The sequence below is a fragment of the Lytechinus pictus genome, chromosome 12, assembly GCF_037042905.1.
Source record: "Lytechinus pictus isolate F3 Inbred chromosome 12, Lp3.0, whole genome shotgun sequence".
Classification (NCBI taxonomy): Eukaryota; Metazoa; Echinodermata; class Echinoidea; order Temnopleuroida; family Toxopneustidae; genus Lytechinus; species Lytechinus pictus.
Genome location: NC_087256.1, coordinates 9,458,414 through 9,486,377, shown reverse-complemented (window position 1 = coordinate 9,486,377; position 27,964 = coordinate 9,458,414). Strand labels below are relative to the sequence as shown.

At 37.1% G+C, this 27,964-nt stretch overlaps 4 protein-coding genes across 6 annotated transcripts in view; 1 reads left to right on the top strand and 3 right to left on the bottom strand.

Annotated features, from left to right (window-relative positions):
* The first annotated feature begins 51 nt into the window (after positions 1-51).
* LOC129272908 (aqualysin-1-like) lies at positions 52-6,926 on the top strand. Of its 3 annotated transcripts, none has more exons than XM_054909991.2 (9): positions 52-175; positions 1,753-1,899; positions 2,144-2,287; positions 2,804-2,927; positions 3,182-3,291; positions 3,854-4,001; positions 4,803-4,987; positions 5,589-5,760; positions 6,319-6,926. In XM_054909991.2, exons 2-9 carry the CDS (start codon positions 1,762-1,764, stop codon positions 6,462-6,464), a joined length of 1,167 nt encoding a protein of 388 aa, XP_054765966.2. In that variant the 5' UTR covers positions 52-175; positions 1,753-1,761; the 3' UTR covers positions 6,465-6,926. The 3 variants fall into 3 exon arrangements, with proteins under 3 accessions (XP_054765966.2, XP_054765968.2, XP_054765967.2); XM_054909993.2 differs by lacking the exon at positions 3,854-4,001 and adding an exon at positions 3,652-3,799 and having other exon boundaries at positions 59-175; XM_054909992.2 differs by lacking the exon at positions 3,854-4,001 and adding an exon at positions 4,081-4,228 and having other exon boundaries at positions 85-175; positions 6,319-6,558.
* On the bottom strand, positions 6,811-9,655 carry LOC129272907 (somatostatin receptor type 2-like). Its single transcript, XM_054909989.2, has 2 exons — positions 9,082-9,655; positions 6,811-8,381 (listed from the first exon to the last, which is right to left on the bottom strand). The coding sequence occupies exons 1-2, from the start codon at positions 9,230-9,232 to the stop codon at positions 7,330-7,332; spliced, it is 1,203 nt and encodes a 400-aa protein (XP_054765964.2). The 5' UTR covers positions 9,233-9,655; the 3' UTR covers positions 6,811-7,329.
* A 1,106-nt stretch (positions 9,656-10,761) lies between these two features.
* On the bottom strand, positions 10,762-15,832 carry LOC129272906 (5-hydroxytryptamine receptor 1D-like). Its single transcript, XM_054909988.2, has 2 exons — positions 14,646-15,832; positions 10,762-13,792 (listed from the first exon to the last, which is right to left on the bottom strand). The coding sequence occupies exons 1-2, from the start codon at positions 14,794-14,796 to the stop codon at positions 12,768-12,770; spliced, it is 1,176 nt and encodes a 391-aa protein (XP_054765963.2). The 5' UTR covers positions 14,797-15,832; the 3' UTR covers positions 10,762-12,767.
* LOC129273275 (aqualysin-1-like) overlaps positions 15,487-27,964 on the bottom strand; it is an 80,675-nt gene continuing 68,197 nt past the window's right edge. Inside the window, exons 2-10 of the mRNA XM_064107991.1 lie at positions 24,990-25,143; positions 23,951-24,092; positions 23,048-23,191; positions 22,240-22,366; positions 21,660-21,769; positions 20,552-20,699; positions 18,552-18,739; positions 17,563-17,734; positions 15,487-16,883 (exon numbers count right to left, since the gene is read on the bottom strand). Of these exons, the coding sequence (XP_063964061.1) occupies positions 16,741-16,883; positions 17,563-17,734; positions 18,552-18,739; positions 20,552-20,699; positions 21,660-21,769; positions 22,240-22,366; positions 23,048-23,191; positions 23,951-24,092; positions 24,990-25,093 (1,278 nt within the window). The 5' untranslated portion in view covers positions 25,094-25,143 and the 3' untranslated portion in view covers positions 15,487-16,740. The remainder of the gene's footprint in view (positions 16,884-17,562; positions 17,735-18,551; positions 18,740-20,551; positions 20,700-21,659; positions 21,770-22,239; positions 22,367-23,047; positions 23,192-23,950; positions 24,093-24,989; positions 25,144-27,964) is intronic.

Here is a 27,964-nt window from a genome sequence, read left to right as displayed (position 1 = left end):
ACCGCTGGTGTAAATTATTGATAAGTATTAGCCTAATCGCTTTATAGGGGTAAGAGACGAAGCCGGTATGGTTATCAGCTGGTTATTGAACATGTTGAAGGTGTTCGGCTATTCTTGAAGGCAGCGGAATCCACGACCCGGTTTTTCTGACTCAGTCTTATTCCAGGTACAAAATGTAAGTATTACGATATATTCTACCCGTGTACTGTATTATGTAAAGGCGACAATAGCTTAACACGATATTACAATATTCAATACAGGAGGCAATTGTTATTTTGCCACATTATTGTGTGCATACCTTTTAGTTATTTATGTGAATACTAAATAGATAACCCTCACAGTTTTTTCCATCTATTTGTACCAACATCAGCTGTGCTTGCCTAAAGATCAATGCTGATTAACTTTATTCAGCCTAGGAATTACTGTTTTAAGATAAATGTGATAAATGTGAGAAAAGCTACGGATTTTTCTTGAAATTAAATTTTGGACTTATTGAATGAGTACTAAAAATAAAGAGGATTCACCTAGATTTGCCTTCATTTGCACTAGAGGCGAAATCATAAAACTTACATTGGTACTAATTATTAAATGGTATTAAATATTATGCTATGAAATGTGCAGTATTGCCGTTCAAAAGGTTGTTTTATAAGCTTGGTGTGATCAAATATAACCGAAGGATAATTAGGCCTAATCATTTTGTTTAAGTAATAAATGGCAATTATCGCGTTCGGACTTTGGACCTTTGCATAAAGGGCAAACGCCCCATTTGAAATTTGTTCATCCAAAACTCTGTATTGCTTCCTTAATAAAAAAAAAATAAGCAAAGGACTGCCGTCAGAAATAATGCAAGAGAAGATATTGGGACTATTACACGCCTTAATTTTTTATTCATATAAAGTCACAATGATAAGATAGCGAAAATCATATCGGTGAAATTCGGGTGCGGCGCGAGGGAGTGCAAGGCGACTTTATATATGACGATTTTTTTTCTCAATAACAGAAATTATAGTCACTCAAAATAGACATCACTTTTGATTCTCTTCTTAGTTTCTTCTCCTCTGCCACTCACGTTTTTTTCTTCATTATTTTGAAATCATAATGGCAGTCACCTCCTACCCCCTGGATTGAGGAATCAATAGAAATGTTCAAGCATAAGCATACAAATGGGTAAAGCTTCCTATCATGAAGGTTGTTAAACCAATTATTAATATTATTAACGGACAATTCCCCTCTATACTTCCTCATAGCCTGGTTTATTTGTATATTATATTTACCCTGAATTTCTTTAGTAGAAATTCAATTCAAAAGATTTTAAATAATCAAGAATCCGAATATCGGCCGAAATATGATAACTATAATTATATCGATAGAATATCAGTTTGATATTTAAAGCAAGATAAGAAATCAAGGATTAAAAAATTATTTTTATCGAGTTCTATAATTTAATAGCTCATGGCAAAAACAAAATAACGGAAGCGTCTTGTGTCCTCGGGCAAAAAGCGCTTTATAAATCCATTTATTATTATTAATTTCATTTTCATCATCATTATAATTATCATCATCATTATTATCATTATTACTATTGTTGTTGTTGGTGTTGTTGTTATTGTTATCAAACAATTGGAGAAGACCATCCAACAACCTGTACACAGATACCTGATCGATAATATATGGAAGAATCCATGTCTCGAATGATTTTTAGTACTCTTTGTTACTAACTTCATCAACATTTTATTCATTAATATTATATAGATTAACCCGATGACGTCAATCATGCGGTGCATTGTCTCCATCCTCTCATTCTCCATCTTGCTATCTGGTGCGGTTGTGGCGGCTCGTCGAGCTCCTTTATTCAAAACACGAGAAGCCATTAAGGAGCAGTACATCGTAGTCCTGAAGGTAAGTACTGGGGAAATATATAAGTATTTCCGATAAGTAGACGAAAAGCATAATATTAGATTATTAGATAGTCTCTTTTTGTGTCGTTCGGATATTAGAACAATCATATACCTTATTGAGAATATGTTATTAGTATCTGGGTGACTTTTTACCGAAAAAATTGAAATGTATAAAAGCACGATTATCATTTGAAATTATGTAAATCTGATTTGATAAATCTATAAAATTGTCTTTCACCTGGCAGAGGAATGCTGTGCTTCCAAACGTTCTACAATCTCTTCATGAAGAATCCCGGCTGAAAAGTATAACATTTAACAACCCTCTGAAAGAGTACAACAGAGTCCTCAATGGATTTGCAATATCTTTATCAAAGGAGGCCTTAGCAGTGGTAAGAGTTTTTGTTATATATTTCATCAATTTAAACTGAAACATAATCAATCATTTAGGCCAAAATGCTTGAACATTGGCAAAACAAAACAGGTCATGTTGCGCTTTTAACCCTCTCAATGGGTAGCATTTCAATAATAATAATGTATTTTTTCCTGTTAGACTGGCACATGAAATTTTAAATCATTGTTGCAATGAATTCAACCCACACACCCCTTTTTTGGCACAGATGCAAAATAATTAATGACAGGAAGCGAGGTATGAAGCATAAAAAGAATAACGACTTTGCCTTACATCGAAGCTCTACATCTCTCTCACACACACTCTCTGACTGTTTCTCCCTCCACACACCCCAAACACTCTGTCACCCTTATATTCACCCACCCCTACCCCCACACACACTTACCTGTATTTTTTGCCACGCACAAATCCGTACTTACACACATACACGCTCACCCAATCCACTTACATCCCCACACACACACTCACACTCCCACGCACACCCTAACCAACACAGGTGCGAGCCCACCCCTCTGTGAAGTACGTGGAAGAAGATGGCCTAGCACACACTACAGAGATCTGGGGACTTGACAGGATCAACCAAAGAGATCTTCCTCTCGATGATAGTTATACTCCAGTCGGTAAGATATACCCATTCAATCTTTCATTGTCGTTTTGAAATGATTCAAAATTACCTTGATGTCTGCAGGTTTTCTTATTATACCAGTCTGGGATGGGTAGCTGTTGTTTTTGTTGCCAAACATTTCAAAAAATCATGTTCGACATTACTTTTATTCCTTGATGTTCATGATAAACATCGGTGGTAAGATCGCTGCGTTGTATTTTGTTTGGTGTATTTTTTACTGACTCCTCCATAACCATATAATCTTGATAGGTAATGGCAGCGGTGTGAATGTATACGTCCTTGATACTGGAATCAGAACAACCCATGAGGACTTTGAGGGCAGAGCAGAATTCGTCTATGACGCCATGAACTACGCTATCGTAAGTACCTTATATATCATAGACATCTTTCATGTCTTAAGAGTTGATAAAGATTCTAGAAAAAATTATGTTCCAGAAAAAATTCATTTCAGGAAATGATATAATAAACATAAAGTCAGTTTCCTTGAGGTGAATTATTATCTAAAATATAGAGGGGGGGGGGTAATTCACATAGATCTTCAACTTTTTCAAACTACATAGAAAATACCATGGTCAGGATGCGGCTAGAACCATTCGATACTAAAGATCGGCATTTTTTTATTTAAAATTCCAGGATTGTTATTCAGTATGTCCAAACGTGTTACTGAAATTACGTCGACATAAATAACATCAATGGATATCATGACTATTCTATAATAGGGTAATGATGGCGATTGTCAAGGTCACGGGACTCACTGTGCAGGGACTATAGCGGGTAAAAGGTACGGTGTGGCCAAGGGTGCAAAGGTGTATGCCGTCAGAGTTCTTGGGTGTTACGGGTCCGGTTCATCATCATCTGTAATCGATGGTGAGTTTGTCTAAAGGTCATAACCGAAAATATCCACTCTTCCATAAATGACAGGGCAACGATGGTGATTGTCAAGGGCATGGGACCCACTGTGCCGGCACGATCGCAGGTAAACGGTACGGAGTTGCCAAAGCTGCTAAAGTCTACGCCGTACGGGTTCTTGGTTGTTATGGGTCTGGGTCATGGTCAGCGGTCATTGACGGTGAGTGTTGGGTAATTTACCCACAAAATATAGGATGCTTTCTCTATTCATACCGACAACTTATATTCTTGATCGGCAGGGGAACGAAGGTGACTGCCAGGGACATGGCACTCATTGTGCAGGTACAATCGCAGGCAAACGATACGGGGTTGCCAAGGCCGCCAAAGTATATGCCGTGCGGGTTCTTGGATGTTATGGATACGGCTCGTGGTCTGCCATTATCGATGGTCAGTATTTTATACCATATCAATTAAAGTGCATTATTGCACAGAAGTCCAATGATTTCCCTCTTCAAGTTGACTACTACATGTCCTTCAAGTTACGGAGATTTTTCGCGTCACGATGAACCAAAGGCACGTCTTCCCAACTCCGAAGACTAATCTGCTTCGGATGATACACTGGGGATTTTTTTTTTTTAGATTTTTAGGATGAAGACTTACTCGCATTGACGCATTGAAAACATTATCACGTGACCCAAAAACTCTTTATTATGTTGTCGTTTTCAGCAAAACGCCTCGTAGCGTCGATTCATCCCGGAAACAGTTGTAAAACGGGAGGATCCGACGAAATTTCAAATGTGCAGATGGTTATGGTCATTTTATGGTCGTAGAAACATCTGTCATGTAAATCGAAAGCTCTGTGACGGATCGACATGACTTGTATGTCGACTCTAAAATGGTCATCGATTGTTGTTTATAAGTTTTTACACAATCACCTCAAGTTCAGTTTGCTTACTCTCTATATCTCGCTCTTTCCCTATTTTCCAAGTCAGTTACTCATTTGTTTACACTGTCCCTTTAGGTATGGACTGGGTTGCCGTCAATGGTATTCGTCCAGCCGTTGCTAGCATGTCTCTTGGAGGCGGTGGACTTCGTTCTGTAGACGAGTCACTGGGAAACCTTCACAGGGCAGGTGTGACGGTGGTGGTAGCGGCTGGTAATAGCGACTACGATGCATGCCGCGCTTCTCCCGCCAGAGCACCTGAGGTATTGTTGAAAGATCTTCTTCATGTTTCCTCCATATCTAAGAACAATTTTTTTTTCAAAGTTGCCTAGACCTCTAAAATCAACTGTTATGATTCCTCAAGATCAAGAGAACCATCCTAATTGATTTGCCGATTGTTTATTATGGCAGATGATAAACTACGGAGCTTAGAAGGTGTAATAAAAGGGAACCGTCCTAAAAAAGTGATAAACACATAGGTCAATTATCTTACTCCATACAGGGAACAGTAGATTGTGTGGAGGAATAGTAATTGATTATCAACGACTCATTCAGGGGAAATATTACAAATCTATATTGCTAGATTGCCTACACTCTTAAAACAAATCAGTCAAATTGACTAGACAAGTAGTCACCTGGGTGCAACTGATATGACAGTCACATTTCTGACAAATTAATATTCTAGTCAGAAATAACTCTGCTCTTGTAAAATACGACTAGAAAATAGTCAAATATGACTAGAATAACAGCTGCACCCAGCTGACCCTATTAACTAGTCATTTTGACTGATTTGTTTCTAGAGTGTAATTAATCTTATAATCACATAAAAATAATTATCATATTTTGTTTGTTTCAATTCTAAAGGCAATCACAGTCGGTGCGATCCAGGATGACGATGCCAGGGTCTACTTTTCAAACTGGGGCGCATGCGTGGATATCTTTGCTCCCGGGCATCGCATTCTGAGCGCAGACTACCGATCTGACGACGGATATCGATCGCTGAGCGGAACCAGCATGGCATGTCCTCATGTAGCAGGTTCGTTATAAATGATTTAAAATCTTGAATTATAACTTTTGTATTATAATCACCCTTGACTTTCTAATCAATCCGTTGGCCGAGGTTTCATTCTCACTTGGTGCGCTGGTTTCCTTTGATAAGACACATGTCCTCAATACAAGAGGTCCAACAGAGAGGGTCTCGAGCCTTCCGTTCCCTGGTTGTTTGCTTACAAGCATCCTAACTTTCTTGGGGGAAATAAATCACCTCCGCTACCAGGTGGAATCAGACTCTGTTGTATGCACATGTTCAAAAGAATTGAAATCCACTCTCATTTCAGTGGTATTACTTATATTTGAATGTTTTCCTATAACTTGAAAAGCTATTAGGTCTGTTGCCTATATATCGGTAAATCAATTTTGATATCAAGAATTACGTACGTCAAAAAGAAGACAGAGATGGCTGTCACTGGCATTTGTCGGCTACCCTCTTCCATATGGAAAGGCTATTAAGAGAAAGAGCCCGATTTGTCTTACTTTCCACTAACACTTTACTACTAACACCAATTCATATTGGTTGAACTTCTCATTTTGGCAGGTGTTGTTGCAGTCCATCTTGGCTTGAATCCTGACCTATCACCAAATGAAGTTCGTGACGTCATCCTAGAAACAGCTAGCAGAGACAAAGTCACCGAGTTGCACGATTCCGAAAATCTTCTTCTCTATGTCCCCAATGAATCCTGATTTTCATGCTAATTTATGAATTGTGCATTAGCGCACTACGTTAACATTTACAAACGAAAAACTCTTTTTTTATATATATTATAAAGTTAAAAAATTATAATTATCTATCTATTAATATAAATCAACTAATTAATATACATTTTATATGCATTGCAAAATAAAGCTATAAGCCTCCATCTCATTCCATGTTGTTCCTTTCTAAGTAAACATTCCTTTATGATAGTCCCATTCAACATATTTTTTAACATTCAGATCATTAGCTAAGTAATGAGTATATATAGTTGGTGTAGAATTTGAAACAAGACGCAAATACAGCTAGAAATCAACAATGAAAGAAAGTTTTAGTGCTACTTTGTTTTATGCTTTACCTTATGTGCCATGTTAAACATTTTATTGAATATTTTCTACAGTTTCAACGCAACTTCATGTATATGCGAAAATAAACTATGCCTACAAATTTCACATTCGTCTTACTTCCTTCTCAAGACTATTCGTTAAATTGAGTTAACTATGGTATTTTTGAGATGGGATAATACAAATTCTTCAATCAACTACAGTCTACATTTATAATGTGTTGATATCCACTTCCATGTGTACAATATGTTGAGTACTTTTGTTTCTTTACTAATGGATTTTATACCAAACAACATTTATTCCTGTTTTAACGATAATTGAAGTCTAAATATCTTAACATTGATATTTTGTCCCATCAAAAAAATAAGAAAATAAAATCTTGAAGATCAACTTGGCAAACCGGTCATCGAAGCTTTAAGGATTTCAAGTCAGAAATCAATCTAAGCCTGGTGAAGTAAATCATGTTTGCATCATACGTGGGTGACAGATGAATGATTGTTTGCGACAATATTTATCCTGATAATGAATAAATGTTGCTAATTTCTGAATGTTGATCTGAAGGAAACAGGTGCCTGATGAATTGTGTGGGCTGCGGAATTTTGGACCACCTGCATCTCAACAATGGCCTCAAAACCTCTTTGAACTGGTCGTGTTTTAGGCAGTATATTAAGGGATTGACACAGGAGTTACAATATACCACGACAGCGAAGTAGATATTGACGATGCTTCCACCAGGAATGGCAAGGCTTATGGAGAAAGGAACTAAACACACCACAAAAATGAAGAACACCACAAATAAGTTCTTTGTCAACTTTATCTCCCGCTTCCTAAATTGCTCCACCATTCGACGCTCTGTCTCGCTTTGATCTTGTTGATGATGCCCATTTTCCACCATATAGGAAAGACTGCGAGTGGGAAAATGTGTATCCCCCTCTGTCTTAGATCCTTCCTTTAAGTCAGAGTTTAATTCATTGACACGACATGAGTCGTTCCCATGGCTAAACCTCTGTGTAAACTTCCTGTCATTCTTGCAAACGAATAAGAATATAGAAGTGTAAAAGTAAACGGCAAGCATCACAAGGATGAAGGACCCGCAGCCTTGCACCATGCTGTAATATTTGACTATAAGATTATCATCTACGGTACAACATTGCTTATAGGTGATACTATAACCCAGGGTTCCTATTCCTAGACCGGGTGGAAGCAATGATACGATCAACGAGGTAGTCCACACAAAAACTACCATTGTTGCAACCTTCCTAGTAGTGTGGAGTCCTGTATGACCTCTGATGCTGTGGGTTATGACGTACCAACGCATGAAGGCAATCAGTGTCAGCGTCATCAGACTACAGGTAGTTCCTACGAAGGTGACTCCGCTAGCCAGGAGGCACAGAGGACGCGGAACCAACCTGAGGACATGGTCTGAGTTCAAGAGAACGACGATTTGGATGAGAAGAGACCAACAGGTAATAAAGTCGGTTACACTGAGATTTACCACCAGGATGTTGGTGGGGGTGTGAAGCTTTCTTGAGAACAGTACAGCCAAGATGACGCAAGCATTTCCTGTTTCAAAAGTCAAGAAGATTGTTCTCGTCATGAATGCCAAGCTATTTTTTGTTAACAAATACACTCATTTAAAAATATTTAGCCTAGAGGGCAATGTTTTTTCAAAAATCATTCTTTAAACTTCAAGTCTGCTGAAAGTATTTTTGTTGAATATAAAGACAATTGGAATAATGCAAGAACAACAAAGAAATATTCTTTAAAACTGATATAAGATGTCTAAATTACGTTTATTTTCTAAACTGCGATAAGCATAATAACGGCCGATATCCAAATAAGAAAGCATATCACGTCATGCACCCACCAAAGTATTCAAATTTAAATTTTTGAAGGGTCATTTATTTTTTTTCAAGGAATGATAAACTTTCCTGTTATCAAATCTAGATTATATTATTTTTTATTGATTTTCCGTCCAAAAAATACAAACATACATTTTGAAGTCAATTTGCCAACTCTTTTTATTCAGATATGTTGTGGAAAAAATGAGGAAAGAGAATAATGGTCAGCTTAGCATCAGAGTTCCCCAGAGCTGCACTCCATTTTGAAAATTAATGTATACATATATATATATATATATATATATATATATATATATATATATATATATATATATCTATATGTGTGTGTGGGAGGGTGAGGGTGTGTGTGTGTGTGTATATACATGCACACAAACACACACACATCATATATCGATACGTACCTGTGACACCTACTAACACAATGAGACAGTAAATAACAGAAACGCCTATCCTCTGTTTGAAATCAAAGGCGTACTCCTCACTTGCTGTTTCATGAGTCCATTCCTGACTGGCAGTATACCAGGTATTCAGGTCAGTGCTGTTAGCCGCCATGGCGGTAAATTGCAAAATGTCCGCATTTATTCAAAAGCATGTTTGGACAGAAGAAAAGTTGCGAATTGTCCATTAGTCATGTTAGTGTTGGTGTGATGAAGAAGATCTAATTTCCGATCGACATCAGACATCCAAGACAAGCTATTTGCCTCCATCACCTAGTCATGGATCCAGTAAATTTGTTGAGTAATGTCGCTTAAATTCGACATTGCCCTTAAGTTGAGCTACCGAGATCGCTAATTCCGCAAAGCCATTAGGACAGTTGGTTATTTAAGTGAAGAGTGGACTCTCGTGTTATGAATTACGACGTATCGCCAACGATAAAGTGAATTCGTGGCTAATTCGACAACAGGCCAAGCTATGAATCAGTCAGGCATATACACACTTTCATTCTATCCACCTAAAGTTCAAAATCATTTCGGCGGTGTTCAGTTTTCCATATCATATTCGAAGCCCTATATTGTTTCAAATGGCCTTGTGGTACCAGATTTTTATTGGTTCATAGCGTGTGTCACGAGTTTCTGTTAGAATAAGTGTTAATACAGCCAAATGAGTGGGAAGGAATACATGCAAATAGATCGAAATAACAAAGTTTTCATGATTTTAGTTTTTCGACCGTGGAATGAAGACAAATATTTTCTAATCCTTTTCTAGGGAACTGCTGCGATGAATGACCCCTGTGAAAACAGCTTGGGGGAATTGTACCTACGGTTCCACGATTAATATGCATCAGTATCTGAGACCGCTGGACCATTATCATTTTATTTTGGTTTTAATGCGTATACCATTCAGTGGTGAATAATCACGCTTATGAATGATTATTCATATATTTGGATCAGAAATTAATACATGGATTTGTCAGGAGTGCTTTAAGAACAATTCGTAGAAGGCCGCGACAGGCTGCTCATCACAAATCGTTAATTGTGCCCCTGTGATCCATGTGAACCATTCCTTGAATAAATATCCTGAATGATTTTTGTTTATTTTGTTAAACGATTTGATTTGACATGATAGCAAATTTATACAGATACAGGCTACTACAATTACAAGTACACTCTTAAAAATGTTGGGCAAAATACTGTCCACACAACAATTGGTTAATACTTTATCCAATTCTGGGTGTAGTTTTAAACCGATAATGTGTGCTTTGGGTGGAAACTATATACACAGTACTGGTTGAAAACTACCCAGAGTTGGATGAATTCTTTAACCAATTTTTGTGTGGACAGTATGTTGCCCAATATTTTAAGAATGTATAAAAAAAATATAAGATAGAACCACATGTTTTGTCACAAGTTTTTCAAGTTCTCTTTTGGAGTCACCGCAAATACCATCCTGTGAATTGAAAGTGGTGGGGATGCCGCCTTAAAAGAAAGCTTGTGATGACGGTTGTCACCGCTCTTTCCGAGGGTCACCTCTGAGCCTTTTTGGTTATAATATTAAAAAAAACTTCAGTCATGTCGAATGGCCAATATGCTTTACACCGCCCACAAGTTCCACATCCTTTTTTTTTCTCCCTCTCTTTCTTTCCTTACATTAAGTGCAATAAAAAATGATTTAAAAAAAGTGTACGTAAGTACCGAACCGGATACTTTCGAATCTAACTTTTGCTGGCATACTTCTCAAGCAACCTCAATGAGTCACGTTAACTATATCCTTCACACTCTAGACAGTTATCGTTTGAATGCTCTAACCAGCTTGTTCAGAATACAAATCGAATATCAAATTAATCAAATGTAGTAGTAGCAAAATAGTAGTAGCTTGGTGGCGGTACTTGTAGTACTACTATACACTCTAAATTCAATGGATTAGATGCAAATCTAGATTGGGACTATTTAGTATCCAACGAACATTTGACATTTAACAGTTTCATAGTGTGTTTTATACTGGAAAATCAAAATTTCTATTCTATTTCTTGTTCTAGTTGATGTCAATTATTGTTTATGAGTACATTAAACTTCTTGAAACGCCATGAGCACTGAAAGTTAGACATGTGCGCTATATAAGTAGCCACCGTTAATATCATTATTAAAGTTAAACCTGTAAGATTTTTATTTTAATCTTTAAAATCGATTCATTCGTTAGATTTAAGAACGATTTTGTTTGTATATTCACATGAAATCCAAAGCTCGGCTGTTATATATATATATATATTTGGCTACACGTCACAGTTAACTTTTGTTATTTTTGTTATTGTTGAAAATAAAGATACTGCCTCGTTTATGACTCATGCAAAATCTCGTATATATCTTACACTGCAAATACTCCGGTGTTGATTTACCACCAGCCCGCAATCTATGTCCACACCAGAGAAGTATTGAAACAACACCAGTTTGGAATCAAACCAATGCTGTTTTAATACTAATTGGTGTTGTATAAACACCTATCTAGTATTAGACCAAAACCAAACTGGTGTTCTTTAATACTTCTCTGCATGGTGTGAATATGTATAGATATCGGGCTGGTGCATTAAATCTACACCGCGTTTTATTTTGTTGTTTTTTGTAGTGTATCCAATTATTTCAATCACATTTTCCCTCTACATCAATTCGGTAAATTTTCTACCGGCAATTATTAAGGGGTGACCTTGCTCTACTGTCAGTGTTATAATGCAGACTAATTATTTAAAAGCCTGGCTCTGATATTATCTACCATCAGCAGTGAATCCAGGATCAAGGTAAAGGGCTGTGTTTCATGTATGGGGCCTAGAAAGAAAATAAGGCGTTTTCCTCCCCCGAATAAGCAAAGAAAGAAACACAAAAAAGGGCTATCAACAACAAAAATCGTTAGACAATGTTTTGAAATTTTCCATCACGAAAATTTGACAAGCAAAAATGGAAAAAAAAAAGCAAAGGATCTATCATGACCCCTGGATCCGCTACTTGACAAAAAAAAGAAACGTTGTCTATCACTTATATCACTTAGTTGATAAATTGCAAAATTCAAAGTAAATGGGTACATCAAGGTTTAAGATTCTTTTATTTCGATAAAAATAACATCTTAAGTAAAATTATATTAACCATAAGTGCCCTTATACCCCCCCCCCCCCTCTGACGTTTCGTACACTTGTTGCGAATTTCATGACTTCTCTATTTGTAGTCTCGAGACACAGACTGTCACTCCTCATTTTTTTTTTTACAAAATTTAACGGAAGATGGAAACTTTGAAGGTTATATTCCCTTTGATCTGATTAATTAATTCAAGGTTGAATCTAGTTTCAGAATGGTTTGTACGATTACTATTGAAAAAAAAAATCTTTTGAGATAAAAAATTACTTTCGCACTACTAAAAGTACTACGTGACCCCATCCCACAAAAAAATGCGGAAAAAAGGATTATAGGGGAGTCGTGCAGGGACTGTTACTGATGATTTAGAGATCTGTTGCAGATAACAACAAAAAGTGCATTTCTGTTTCACATTCTATTTATGAGTGCACTAGTGGAAATTTTGAAAAATATACATTTCTGCGCTAGTCGTGCAGGGATCGTTACTATGATTTGGAGTCAGGAAGCAGACCAAAAATGTATTTTCTATTTCACATTCTTTTTATCAGTGCACTAGTGGAAGTAGTAGTGGGAGACTGCAAAACGCGATCTGACCGATGGAAACAGAGTCTGAGAAGCTTGGTAGGTTGTGGAATGTTTGACCACCTGCACCGTAACATGGGCCTCAGTACCTCCTTGAATTGGTCATGTTTCAGACAGTACACAACAGGGTTGATACAAGCGTTTAAATACAACAACGCAGTTGTGTAGACATTGGAGAGGCTTCCTCCGGGTATTGCAAGGGTTACGGCGAATGGGATGAAACAAATTAAGAATATGCAGAATACAACAAGAAGATTCTTCGTGATCCTCCACTCTCGATCCCGAAATAGGGCATCCATTTGACGACGTTGTTCGCTTTGCTTCAATCTTTGTTCATGACAATCTTTCACTTCATCTAGCTCTATGTTTGTTCTTGATTCATGTACGTTCTGGATTTCTTCAGTTCTGCTAAGCCTTAACGAAAAAGCCCTGGTATTCTTTCGAACGAACAGATATATGGCGATGTAGAAAGAAAGAGCAACTGCGACAAAGGTAAGACATCCACCGCTCTGCAACATACTAAGGTACGCTACGAGTTTGTTTTCGTCGATCGTCAAGCATTGATGGTAGGCCGCGCTGTACCCTAGAGTTCCTAGCCCAAGTGCCGGTGGCAGTATCATGGACACCAACGAGAATATCCAAGTGATGATTATTAACGCTGCTACCTTTCCAGGAGTATGGAGTCCTCTTTGGCCTCTGATGCTGCGGGTAATGACATACCACCGCATAAAGGCTATCAGCGTTAGCGTCATGAGACTGTTAGACACACCCACGAAGTTGACTGCACCGGCTAGGACGCAAAGCTGAGTAGGAACTACCTTGAGGAACTTGTCTGATGTCACAAGAACTACACTTTGGACAAGAATACTGCAGCATGCCAGGAAATCTGTGATACTGAGATTTACCACAAGGATGTTTGTTAGCGTGTGGAGCTTCTTTGAAAGAAGAACTGCCATGAAGACACAAGCATTTCCTGTGGATTGAAATATGAGAAGGATGGATGATAGTATAAAGAATTGCTTGCATTTACTTACATTATGATACACGAACGAATAGATACCCAGTTAAATGCTAATGTAAATAAGAGATCATTGTCTCTAGCTTTCTTTTCGAGAGACAGCTGTTATGATATATGGTTCAAAGTATTCTATTACGGAAAAAATTATGTCGTGACGAATTACCAATTGCACTGTTCCTAGCGAAGTGAGGCATCTAAAATAGGAATTGTGTACTCTGGTCTCACGATATATGAATGACAATGGTGGAAAAGACAATATGCCCACACCCACTACCAATAATAATTTCAAGTTATTAGACCTATAGCCCTAAAAGAGAAAACCATTGATAACCTCCTATTCAAAATTCGAAATTGGTTGAAGGGGACAGTTTTGATCGAAAGGATTCGTGCTCATTAACTATAGAACCTGATTAGTTACTAATGGTTATACCCGCACCTTTTCTGTCAGACGTATCATTTTTGTGTCACTTAAGTCATGCCTCTATGGAGGACATAGGTAGATACTCTCTCTCCCTCTCTCTCTCTCATTCTCTCTCTCTTTCTCTGTCTTTTTCTTCTATCACCCTATATATCTCTCTATCCGTCTGCCCCCTCTCTTAACCCCCCCCCCCTTGCACCCCCCTCTCTCTCTCTCTTTCTCCTCAAAACCTGTAATTCTTATTTGATTACCTTATTTTTTTATTTGATATACATGTACTGTCGGTCTAATTACGACGGAATGAAAACCGAATAGAATAATAGATGAATAAGAGGAAACTATTTTTGTATGTAAATTGTCGATAGATTCTAAACTAAGGTTGTTCCATACCTGCTATTCCCGTTAATGCAATTAGACTGTAAACCACTGAGATTCCGATTCTCTGTTTGATATCGAAGCCATAGTCTTCGAAGACCGTTCCATCTTGGGGATCAAGATCGTCGATGTCACTTTTAGTGAAGTTGATAGCATTGGTTCCCATGGCCCGCGGTGGGTTATCAGTTCATGGAAATTAAAACAACTTCGTTCAGGTCGCTTCTGCCACTTCTGCATGGCTACACGTCACACCACGGACAGTCTGAGCATTTTGCTCGGTAGACTGACTAGGAACCAATCAGAATTGTTCTTTCAAATTACCGATCAATCGCTAACATTTGTGTTACGGGGCCCTCATGTCCATACACCTGTAATACCAATCACATGATCATAATACAGAACACTCCCCTTATAGAAAGGAGATTGCTATAACACGTTCCTGGTGATACGTCCGGGATTTATAAGAGGTTATTCGAGTTTTTAGTTATTGAAAACCCTGAACTTGACGCACTAATCATGCTAATAATTTGTGAGAAATAAGGGTAGGATTATAATATGGCGTCTCGAGTGAGGAGTATATACTAGGTAAAGAGTGGGGTTCAGTATCATGTCATTACAGCATTGATCACGAGCGTTATTGATGGGTTTTTATTTCAATGACAAGCATTGAGGGTGTAGAAGCAAGTTTTCCTTTATCTCTCAAAATGTTATTTTCCATTTTCTTTTCATTCCACAGGATTCCACACGACTACCCCCTTTTTGAGGAGCTGCCATACCTAAAGATTTTAACCAGCTATGCCGATTTACGTAGGCCATAGCAAGTCGCTTTCTTTGTCACATTTCTTGAAATGGAGAATTATCTTTGATAGACATTAGAAATGTTTTTATTCAAATAAATAATTTGTATGTTGTTGTATAAAACGAAAAGGAAAATTGATATCACGAAAATGGGGATGAAGACTGCTTGCCATATGAAATGTACGTCGACATACACCGGCTAACACGTCTTGATGTGAAAACATTTTTACAAACTTTCCTCACCCCCCCCCCTTTCTTTGTCGTTTTCATTTTTATTTTTTTTCGTAACCTCAAGTTACAAGTTAGCTGCGTTTGACATAGACACGTGTATTAGAACTTTAGTTCAGCTTTAGTACAAACAATTCATATTCATGTAAATAACAATTACCACTATATTTTTTTACTTCGGTATATTGCTTTATATGAATTTATAATTGATAAAAATATGACTTTATATGTTAATTTGCCATCATGTATTGCACAGGAGAATTTGATTGCACTTGTATCTTACATTAAATAATCGGGTTTACAACTTCTAATAATATTATCATGCATCTAGGCTTAATTTGCAATAACATTTCTAATACTTGACATTCTGTTCAAAATCAATTTAATTAGCACAGGTCCTTTCTTCGGAAATGCCAACATCTTTTTTTCTGTTAAAGGTAGTCATTAAACCCAAATTTGAATTTAATTGATCTATAGAGTAAAGCTTGAAGGACCTATATATTAACCCTATGTCCAGTTCAAATGTTTCATCATCCAAACAAATTACAAATTAATATTCAACCTCAGTAAGATCAAACTCAATAAAACTTGTTAAATCTATAAGATGTTTATTGAACTTTCCCTGTAATTATGGACCTTTACCCCTCTCCACCAACATCAGTACCTCTTCCTCACCCCCCCCCCCCCACACACACACTAAGAAATAGGGTTTCAAATTTGAACGGGAGGTGTTGGTACAATAGCATCAGCCCAAGGAGTGCTAATGAGGACAATTATGCTCATTTGTGCACCTTTTAGGGTTCAATTAGCTTTATTAAGCACCCTATAGGGTGCAGAAATTAACCATGTAATTAAGGTTCAAATTTGAACCTTTATTAATGTCAAGTATCATGCACCTTAAAAGGTTAAAATTTGCAGCTTGTCAGGGTGGAAACGAGCATTTCTTGGTGCAAATAATGATAAAGAAAATGTGGATTTTTGCACCTTTTGCTACTAGGTGCAAGATTACACTCAAATAGGTTGGTACAAGTGTTTAATTTAGGGTTAACAAATTTCTTAGTATGCGCATAAGACCGTTCACGTTTTACTGGTTTGGCACGTAGAGGAGTAAATTGGGTGAGCCCATCGGGTCAGAGACACAGTCTTTAGTTGCTCCATTGGATAGTACGCTGCGGACTTGGAGCGGTGTCAGGGATGGGTTCTCGCCAAGATACAAAGCAGCTGCACCTGATGGTTGAGATAAATCAAATCATTTCATTGGAAAATATTTATTTTTTGGAGTGTAACCCTCCGAACATCAGGAACATGCCGAAGGCAGGGTCGTCGTTTTAACGAAGTGGTAGGCAACTCTGCGCCTGGCATCTGACTTTAATTGTTCAACACGGATATAGAGAGTCAGTTGTAAAGTGGTTTTAAAAAATATTGTGCCACTTTTGGAATGTTGATATAATGATCTTGCGGTAGTGGACGAAAGTGTTTTATAAACATTTTTGTATAATATACCTTACTTGCCATCATTTTCTTAATGGGGGATTATTAGAAATTTATAATGAAACAAAAGGTAATTCCATTCTCTTTTGAATTATATAAAATCAATTACGAAAATTTTACAGTCTATAGACTGGGTTCATTCTTACAGCAAACTATGTAAAAACAAATTTCCATGAGATCTTGATCTTCGATTGAATCACTTATTAGAGGCTTTAAATGCACTTTATTATATCAATAGCCAGTGGTGATATGTAACATGCCATTACGTCGGAAACACAGTCTCACGTTATTTGGACATCATCAACAACACTTGGGATCTCATTCCTTTCATTTTATATAAGTACATGGCATGGAGTCATGTGCAAAACAAGTAATAGCTCCTCGAGCCTCTATAATGCATATATCAACGACTCACCTGCGACATGAGGCGTTGACATACTGGTTCCACTCTTGGAGGTATACTCGGTATCTGAACCGATGCCCGCACTAACGACGGATCGTCCAGGGGCGAAGATATTGACGCATCCGCCGTAGTTGGAAAACGACGCCCTCGCGTCGTCTTTCTCGGTGGCTCCAACTGTGATAGCCTGTAGGAACCATTATAAAAGGAAGTATGGTTTATTTTATTTGGCGATTAATCTCCTGGCAATGATTGTGATCCTGGAAGGAGGACGGGAGGAGTATAAACCAGTATAAAAAATAAACATCTTAACTCTTCCACCATGCCCATAATTTGGATATGCTTGTAAATAGCTGTCTGTCACTCATATTAAAAGATCTTCGAGAGTAAACCAAGATCTTGCTTCCTTGATTCCTATCACCTCCAAATCAATGACACCGGTACCTCGAAACGACTCTGAAAGTTGATCTTAAAAAATAAAGTAGTTCTATCATGGTGTTGCTCGATGGCGCCTGGACACGATGTGAATTGTGATTTTATTGGAGTAATTAAAAGAATGCCTCAGAGACAAAGGCATCTAAATTAGGCAGACAACTGAGTTTCAATTGATTGCGCCATATGTGAAACAGGCATAGGGGAAACTTGGACAGTAAATGTGTTCGTCTTTTCGAAAACAAAATTGTATAATGTTTCCTTTCATTTCCAGATTTATACGACCTCCCTTAAATTTGCAACAAATTAAACCGAGTCTGTCAGACCTACTACAACCATGGTCCGACCAATATAACAAGGTGTCGTTTGTGCGACAGACCACTTAAATGAGAAGAATATGGTCAAACAAGTACGAGATGGATATGTTCGGATATGTGGTGGCTAACTCACTTAACTTTGCCGAATTCGAGGCTTATATTGGAAGATTTATCTATATAGCCATCGGCAAGATTGAGTATTGTTTTTCTTGCTTTATTATATATAATTTCGTAGCGAATCAAGAATTACTTTACCTCCGGTGCTCTAGTTGGCATGCGCTGACAAGCATCATAGTTGTTGTTCCCAGCTGAGACGGTCAACGTAACACCTGCAGCCACCATATTGGCTACAGCTTCATCAACAGCAGTCCCATCCGCAGGACCGCTGAGAGACATGGAGGCTACAGCAGGTCGGTTACCATTACTCGCTACCCAATCCATTCCTATACAGACCGAAAGGCGGAGAAAGAACAAAATAATTCCAGAGACTGATGCGTTATAAGCCAAACAGTGTTTCGTTCATTTAGAAATTCCTTAAAAGAATGAAGACTTTAAGTGGTAGTAATGATGATGATGGTGATCTGTACGATGATGTTCTCGGAGAGGGATAGTGGTGGTGTACTGGCGTACGGTATCTCGGTAAGTTCGAGGGAGGAGATCCTCCCATAGACCTAAGAAGCTGTTCATATGATTTAATGTATAATTACTCAATATATACCCCTGTAATCATTTTTAAGGGGCATATAAAGGCGACCGCACACCTTACGATTGATCTGCGACCCGATTTCAGAATAAATGTAGTAGAATTTGACCTTTGATGCTAATATTGAGACTTGGAATATCTTACTGTGTAATGTTCTAAATCATCGTACGAATACCTATGTTCAAACTTGTGACTATGCTATCATCCTTCTTAGAATAAAAGCGAATTTAATATCTAGTCGTAATGACGTCATAGCAGTCGTACGATTGGCTACGATTTGAAACTAATTTGGCCTTTACATCAAAATAAAGGCTAGCAATCTTTTAAAATGGTTATATAAGTATTCTTTCAATTTATTTTAATCTCAAATAAAATGATATGTTCCATTCACATTTTCAGAAAATGAGCAAAACGCGATTTGTTCCAAAATCGGATCGCGAACAGTCGTAAGGTGTGCGGTGGCCTTATTTTATTTGTATTTCTGGGAATATGTGATTCCAGGCCTGCTTCTTTAAGAAGATCCGCTTTAAAGCTGGCTTACTCCATTAAAAGGTAATAATCAAGTTGACACAATATGTACACGTGACATTGCAAAACTAAGGAAAATAAAACCCACTCGCATCTGGGGCCCGTTTCATAAAGAGTTGCAACTGTTGTAACTCTGTAATTATGGCAACTACCATGGTAACCTTGATTTTGATTGGCTGCTGAGCCATGTTGCCGTGGTAGTTGCCATAATGGCAGCTGTAACTCTGTATGAAATGGGCCCCAGAACTGGGAGACATGCTTGGGAATTGCCTGACAAAGCAACAAGTAATATGTCTGAGAGGTGAATTTGAGGCTTTGTGGCTCAATGGATGTAATTTGTTTAAACACAGTACATGGTGTCCTTCAAAAATCACCTATGATCCAATGTATTCGGTGTTTTTTTAGATGGCGCTCTCCAACATTTGCCTCTGGGCGAAGTCAAGCTCGAGTGCATTAAAAGGGACAGCCACCAAACAAATACGTGCATACGTTGGTATCAACAATGCCTGCACAAATTTCACTTCATTTTGAATAAAAGAGCATTAGAGCAATGTAGGCTTATGATAAATGCATTGGTCAAGGGAAGGGGGATCAGGGAACAGAACCCCGGGCTTTCACATGTGTCGCCAGGCACCTTTGATCATGCGGCCACGAGTGCGCCACAGACCTCTACTTTGATATTAATAAAAAAAAGGGTGACGTGGATCCCAATCAAATAATTTGCTGAAGTCTATCACGTGACCAGTCACTATAAATGACAATTGAGCGGTTATGTCTTTAGATGAGGGCGGTTTATCAAATAACAATATAAAAATCTATAAAACCTACACCTGCATAATACATATAATTTTGCTCGGGAATTCGAATACTATTACATAGGCTTAGTACTTCTAAAACCGTGACCGTCAAAACGCCCTCGGTATTAAATGCCAAGGGAGAGTTAGAACTGATCCATATATATATCACGTGTGTGTAATTCCTTATAGTACTCTCGATGTTGTGTATTATTTGTATACAAGCTCACCATCAATGATTCCAGACCAAGCTCCAGATCCCTGGCATCCTAGAACCCTGACACCATAGACCATGGCTTTTGGTGCTACACCGTAGTCTTTTCCTGCTGCTGTCCCAGCGCAGTGGGTCCCATGGCCATTACAGTCCGTCCCAGTGCCCTGCAACACACAACCATTCATTCAATTGACTTTTTAGGCTCTCTCCTGTCACTCATACTGCAATCAATTCAACTAACCAGTAACCGACTCCACACGGATTGAAACTACTACGTTATCTTCAATCTTCAACATACCATCGGTCGGTTTGGAGTCGGTTTCGTTGTTTTGACTGAAGCATAACCGACTCTAAACCAAACGATGATATGTCAATGAAAATAGCTTTAGTCCGTCTTGAGTCGGTACACCAGCATATCCATAGGGCCTCGGATATTAATTTGTATTGGCATCTCGTTACTGTATAATAATTTGCTCTTTTGATTTTGAAATGAAAATGAAAATTTGTTTGTTGAAAGGAAAATAAACTTTTCACTTCAACAAAGAAAGTTTTTTTTTTCATTTCAATAAAAGAGCAAGTTATCACAGAGTAACGAGGTGCCAATACAAATTAGGTTTGTTACTATGAAACGAAATGAGGATCATTTATAGTTACATGCACTTGTAAGTATAAAGAACAATGAAAAGTTTTTTTCCCATTACATAAACAGTTGTTACAGTATGATTATACATGCTATGTACTTGTTTCAACTTAATCAGCTTAGATAGATTTCGAATAATGAACGATTTAAGTGGCATTCCTCCTATACAGATTCCCGATATCTCAAAGCGTGAGAAGAGAGCAGATGCTTCACCTAATCTAGCCATAATCACAAAAGTTTGTAAAACCTTCTGATAGGCTTGTTTGCTAATTTGATAACCGAAATAAATTTCATAACTACGATCCACATGTACGTGTATTACATCATTTTTATCTGAAAATTTTCAATGTGGTGAGATGTTGTCACTCAGAACGTAGTATATTGTTAAGATACATTTTAAAAATCTATGTTCCACTTTAGAATAAAACAAGATAAAATAAGACTAATAAAATTGATTATATTCATTTATCAATCATATACGTACGATCTCTCTATTTGTTGCGTCATAAGCAAATGTCCCCCTGTCCTCAAACTCGGTGTGAGTGGTCATGAGTCCGGTATCTATAATATACACATGTGCCCCTTCTCCATTTGCTATTGGGGGGAAAACAACATCAATCTAAACTTTAACAAGAATTGTATTTTGTAATAAAAGAAGGTATAGTAAAATATAATTTTTATAATGCTTAAACATCAACCAAAATGTATGGATAATATAAAGTATACACATTACGACACTGTCCACACTTCGACAAAAGGAAGCTGTAAAACACACAAATTATGTTTCTGTCATTTACTTAGACACCAAGGTACGATCCGTTGACCAACCGTATAACTCAAAACAGGATTTTTCTTTCTCTCTCTCTGAACATTCGCACAGAACAAGATATCAAGTACAAGCTCATTAAAACTCTATTTGTGTTATTATGTCACTTGTTGCCATTTGATAGAAAAACATATTTCGGACAATACGAGCCTATTCGTGTTATGCCATTGCTCTGAAAATCCAAGTTTTAAATATTGATCGAATATGGAAACATCTCCTTAAATCTAGATTGTCTTACCAAAAGGGATGTAAGAATCGTCCAAAGGTAAATTCCGCTGATCGATTCGATCCAAACCCCAAGTTGCCTCGTCAATGTACGCCATGCCATCCTCCTCCACATATCGAACAGATTCGTGCGAGCGAATCTAACGAAAAATGCCAGCAGTTGAGCACAGAGTTAAAATAAGAATTGAATGGGTAGAACATGGCGTATGAAACAACAAAACAAAAACAACCAAATTGCCGTGAGACAGCAAAAGTCTTTACTTCTTTTAAATGAAATAGCTTTTGACATAACATTCAGAAATAGTCTTTTATGTCACCCCTCTTCTTTATCTTTTAATTTCTCCTTTTTATTCTCAGTCGCGGAACTCTTTTGGTGGGGCGAGTGACCCAAGCCCCGCACCACCCCATTCATGCACCAGTGGATGCAAGATAATTATATTACTTTGAGAAAGTAAAGTGTGCCCTTGGTACATACCCAACCACATACCTGACAGATGATATTCATACATAATAAATGTCACAATACAATCACTGAGTGAAGATTATATTTTTTGAGGGACTACTTGGAGGATTCATGAGAATTCTTGCAACAGAACTATAATTATGGCAAATACTGAATATGATTCATAGACAAAATATAACATTTTTTAATAGAAAATTTACATTTCACTCTTTTCAATCTTTGTCTTGAAGTTATAATGAGTCGTTCGTTCATTTGATAAAACTGGAGAAATTCTAATATATTAAATTTTTGTAAAATTATATAGGTGAACCTAGCTAATGCTTAAATAAGTCTAATGACTACATTTGAATTTAGTTACCAATGATAGGAGTTCCTCGTTACGCAGAGTCACAGAGAATCCATTTAAGATGGATCTATACTTGTGGGTAACATCAAAAGATAGGCCGGATGCAGTTGCCGTGGTAACAAAAGAGGAGGTTATTTCATCTACGTCAACCCCTTCCTACAAAGTAGATTAAAGATAAAAAGAGGAAGAATAAGTAAAGGAAGATGAAGATGATGAAGAAGAAGAAGAAGAAAGAGAAAAAGAAGGAGGAGGAAGAAGAAGAAAGAAGAAGGATAGGATTAATAATAATTATATGATGATGATGATGATGGTGGTGGTGGTGGTGGTGGTGGTGGTGGTGGCGGCGGCGGCGGTGATGATGATGATGATGATGATTAAGGAGGAGGAGGAGGAGAAGGAGAGGGGGACAAGAATAAACAAATCAATAAACAAAAAAATGATGAATGAGTTATGAATATCAGGGGATGTTGAAAAGAGAAAGAATATTGAAATAGCATTATAACTTATTTAACTAAACATCCTATTGTTATTTGAAAAATCAAATACACATGTCGTTTTTGTTGTGGTACGAAATTCGAACTTCCCCCAATATGCCATTATCTTGGCGTTATGGTATCTATTGAACTTGATTGGACCATACATAATGCTGCCCAGTGCAAATAAGTTCATCATTCAGAGTAAATTGATGCAACGACTTAAAATATTATCAGACGTTGCTTAAAGTCAATGGATAACGATTTAAGATCCACCTAAGAAGATAGAGTTCCATTTTTGTTTGATGGTTGCTTATCGCCTCAACATTCACTGTAATACACTTGCTACATTAAGCCAAAACTATTTTGAATCTGATCATTAAAATTGCATAATTAAATTCCTATGTTAAACGTAGAGCTATGGGAATGTTTGAAACGTCACCTTTAGCACTATAATGTAGCTGTTTGGTGCTTTGTCGGCGGTACGGTAGAGTGGTGCCCAGGCCGATAGACACGGCATAAGTGCCGACAGCAAGACGGTGAGAACGCAGAATGAGTGCATCATGGAATACCTGGAATGTCGACTGATTAAAAGTAAAATAAAATCATATCAATCCAATCTATAATAATCCAATATATAAAGTGGATTCCTTCTGCATCAATGATAATAACATCATAATTACATAACTATGTTTCATACCAACAGCATGTCTCAGGAGTAAGGTGTCTCAATAATACTTTACTACTTCCAAACAAATAGAATCCTGAACTCGATGAATACACTTAAACAGTTGTACCGGATCAAGTTATTCACGTTTTCGTTTCTTATGAATTCGACATGTTGTCATATCTAGCTGATAGAAAGATAAATTCTGATGAAAAATGCATCAGTAAATAGATTAGAGAAACGCACTGTCTTGTAATTAAAAAAATATATATATATGTTTATCATCGTCTTATTATTATGTACAAGCACATAATGTTGTCCCTAGTTTGAAACCATGGCCCCCGAGATCAAAATCGTTCCCAGTGCCCTGCTTGAAACATCTCTTTATATATAGAATTCGATGATATCATGTTCAAAATAAAGGATATTCAGATTTGAGATTTATTCATTTCCATCCACAAAATATAATCAAAGTTACAATACAGAGTCTAGATATTACAATCGGTTCAACATTCAATGTCGATCACAAAAAATACAATGAAATAGAAATAATAATTATAATAATAGTAATAATAGTAATAATAATCATAATGATACAACATAGGCCTTATTTTATGGTGTTAGTATGAGATAGGAAATCATTGTTCATAAGTGAAATTGACAAAATGAGACTGAGATATATCAAACATATAAATTTATATTTTAAAAAAATGAAATTGAGCATGTCTAAATCATATAAATTTCAAATTCTTGCACTCCGAAACTCCATTACTGAAAACAGCATAAATGATTGAGCTGGTGATGGTAGTCTTACCTCCTTTCAGAAGATCTCCGTATTGTGATATTATAACAGATATCAACATCTTTATAACGCTGTATGGACTGTGAGAGCTGAACAAACTTCACCACCTGGTCCATTGCTCTCTCTGATTATCAGGGAAGATTACATTTTTTATCAAACTAAAATGCTAGAACAAATAGAAAATGAAAAATAAAATGATCATGATATAAAGGTTAAAAAAATGGTTTTGTTTTACAGTCATCGGATTCCTTTAAGTTCTTAAACATGATTTAAGAAATTATTCAACTACTAAATATTTTGTTTAAAAGTGACTAATTTGAAGATAGATCTCCTCTCCGAGTGGCACCAAAATCTAATTTCGCTCAAATTGAATTACTGACACTAATATTGTTAATATTCACAATTCCTTGTGTTGACAGAGGTATTCATTAAAATAATAAGATCGATCATGGGGGAGAACCATGGCGGTACGCATAACATTTGGCCGGGGGTGCAGGACACGTAAATTAAAAAAAAATCGAAAGCAAGAGAGCGAAGCGACCAAGCTTCTCATAAGGACGCTTTTGCATTTGCAAAACTTTGTGCATACTTTTGATGAATTTGGGGGAATTTTCAGAAAAATGTAAGTTTTCAATATTTATGCGGGGGAGGGGCAGCTGCCCCCTGCCCCCCCCCCCCCCATCTGTGTACGGCCGTAGGGAGAACGTATCCTATTCTAATAATCGATCCATATACCCTTACACCAATCAGTGGAAGTGATGTGAGTCGTTCTAATTCTTGCCATTCAATCAAAATTAATAATAAACAATATGATATTTTGGGGAGGCACATTTGACCACACATAAGCTCTTGTTGAATCCCGATTGGCTGTAACGATGGCAATTCTACATACTCATGGATGAACCTTGTTCCACAATGCAATGAGGAATATCCATTTCATATTTCATAGAACAATATAGAAATGAAATAGTTATAAGTAAGAAACGTCATTAGTGATGTCATCGGTTCCCTCATTGGCATAGGGCCTACCGACCAAGAGGTGCACATAACTGAAATTAAGAGGAAATATAAAATGTCATAACTTTCTTACCTTAAATCCGAGTTTGTGGAAGTTTTCAGCGGTATGCTTAATTTACTGTTATCTATTTAATCAAAACAGCTTTTTGTTGCGATGGACTTTCCCGTTGATTATATACGACAGATATTGTTGAGTAAGACATCATTACTGATGTGCTGAACTTGAAATGAATTGATTCGATTTACGTTGATATAATTGTCTGATATCATAAAATATCCACCGTAGCCTAAGGGCATCGATTTTCACAAGCATAAGGAAAGAATAATATTAAAATTAGTTGCTTTTATCACCATCAAACCTTGCATCATCAACTTTCATTCTCTTTATTTGTGTTTTTAATATTGAACATGATAATGGAGCAATGGAAGTGTTTTAAACTTTGTGTAAACCATCCGCTCCATCCCCTCCCCCTTCTCTCTTTCTTTCATGCACACATACACACACACACCCTCACTCACTCCTGCACTTCCCATATCACTACTTAAAAAACAACTGGTGGTGATAATGTTATCAAACGAACATAGGAAATATCCTTCACCTTTTATTTGATATTCAGCTCGTCACATTTCCTCATTTTCTACCCGGCAAACCAGATAACGATTATCAGTGACGAGATTTGCAGCCATCGATCTAGTAATTCTTATCAGAAATAAATTTGAACTTGACTTTGACCAGATTGTTAAAATCAATTACAGAAAACGTCTCTTGAAACCGGTGTGGACGAAAAATTCATTATGAATTATTATTCTTAAAACGTTATTCAATATTTTTCCCATTTCATTTGATATATTTCATGACTATACATGTAGCATGGAGTAACTAAAATAGAACTCCATTGTTATGGCGTTCATTGTATAAAGTATAGTGCCATTAAATGAAGACGCAGAGCAACTGTAAATATAAATATTAAATTCCATACGATTTCCATTATGAAGTGATTTAAAAGCACTGGTGTATAAGAGGGGGGGGGGGGAGGGCTAGGTCCCTCATGAGATTCCACAACCAAGAAATTAGAAAGAGAAAAGGAAAAGGAAAATTAGGGAAAAGTATGTAATATGGATTGTATTTTCTTATTATCATTATTACAAAGATATATCACAAAATTAAATGTTCATATTTGAAAAGGCAAGCATTTTCGCTCGCTCGCTAGTTTTGAGAGATTTTACCCCATACGTCATGTTGTGCGCTCTTTCGAAGTACATGTATTTGGCTCATTACGCCACTTAATCCCACCATGACCGAGGTGCCGTGGCCGAGTGGTCTAAGGCGCCTGGCTATACATGGAAAGTCCGGGGTTCGATCCCCGGCCACGGCACCTATGCTCTTTTATCCTGCATTAAAATAAATGGAAATGCTTTAAGCATTACTGGTAACTAGCTGTGCACTTGTTAAATAAAATCATGACCGACCAGATAGGAAGACGACATGTTGCAAGGGGAATATGAAATAGTCTCAGTCTTTTGTTTGTTAATTAATTCCATGACTTAACCTTTACTTTGAGATAATTATAATTTCGCTGTTAATCAACTTCATTCAATTCACATTTTTTCCCCTGTTTTCCAGGATTCAAACCTATAGCATATTCTGCTCATTGTTTTTTTTTACATTCGCAATTAATTAATGATCAAACTATTGATGGTTCAACAAACCGGTACCAATGTCTGGCTTGATGTTGACTTTAATGTGTCATGGAGCTAGCAAGTTTAAACCTGACTGCGCATGCACATTAGGATAACGGAGAAACTTAATTGATTTGATATTGAAGAGAGGATATTATTTTATAAAACATCTAGTTTCCTCCCAACATTTTGGTATTTCATTATAAGCATCAAGAAAAACACGCTTCATTTTTGCTGGATACTTTGTACAAACCTGTAAAGCACCACGACACACCTTAGTTACTACTTGT

What these genes read in the sequence shown, in the direction of transcription:
- LOC129272908 (XM_054909991.2), top strand. Translation starts at nt 1,762, where the DNA reads ATGACGTCAATCATGCGGTGCATTGTCTCCATCCTCTCATTCTCCATC. An exon ending in CAAAGGAGGCCTTAGCAGTG is followed by an intron (nt 2,288 to 2,803) that starts GTAAGAGTTTTT and finishes TAACCAACACAG; the next exon opens with GTGCGAGCCCACCCCTCTGT. An exon ending in ATGGTCAGCGGTCATTGACG is followed by an intron (nt 4,002 to 4,802) that starts GTGAGTGTTGGG and finishes CTGTCCCTTTAG; the next exon opens with GTATGGACTGGGTTGCCGTC.
- LOC129272906 (XM_054909988.2), bottom strand. Translation starts at nt 14,796, where the DNA reads ATGGGAACCAATGCTATCAACTTCACTAAAAGTGACATCGACGATCTT. An exon ending in TGCATTAACGGGAATAGCAG is followed by an intron (nt 13,793 to 14,645) that starts GTATGGAACAAC and finishes TTCAATCCACAG; the next exon opens with GAAATGCTTGTGTCTTCATG.
- LOC129272907 (XM_054909989.2), bottom strand. Translation starts at nt 9,232, where the DNA reads ATGGCGGCTAACAGCACTGACCTGAATACCTGGTATACTGCCAGTCAG. An exon ending in TGTGTTAGTAGGTGTCACAG is followed by an intron (nt 8,382 to 9,081) that starts GTACGTATCGAT and finishes CTTTTGAAACAG; the next exon opens with GAAATGCTTGCGTCATCTTG.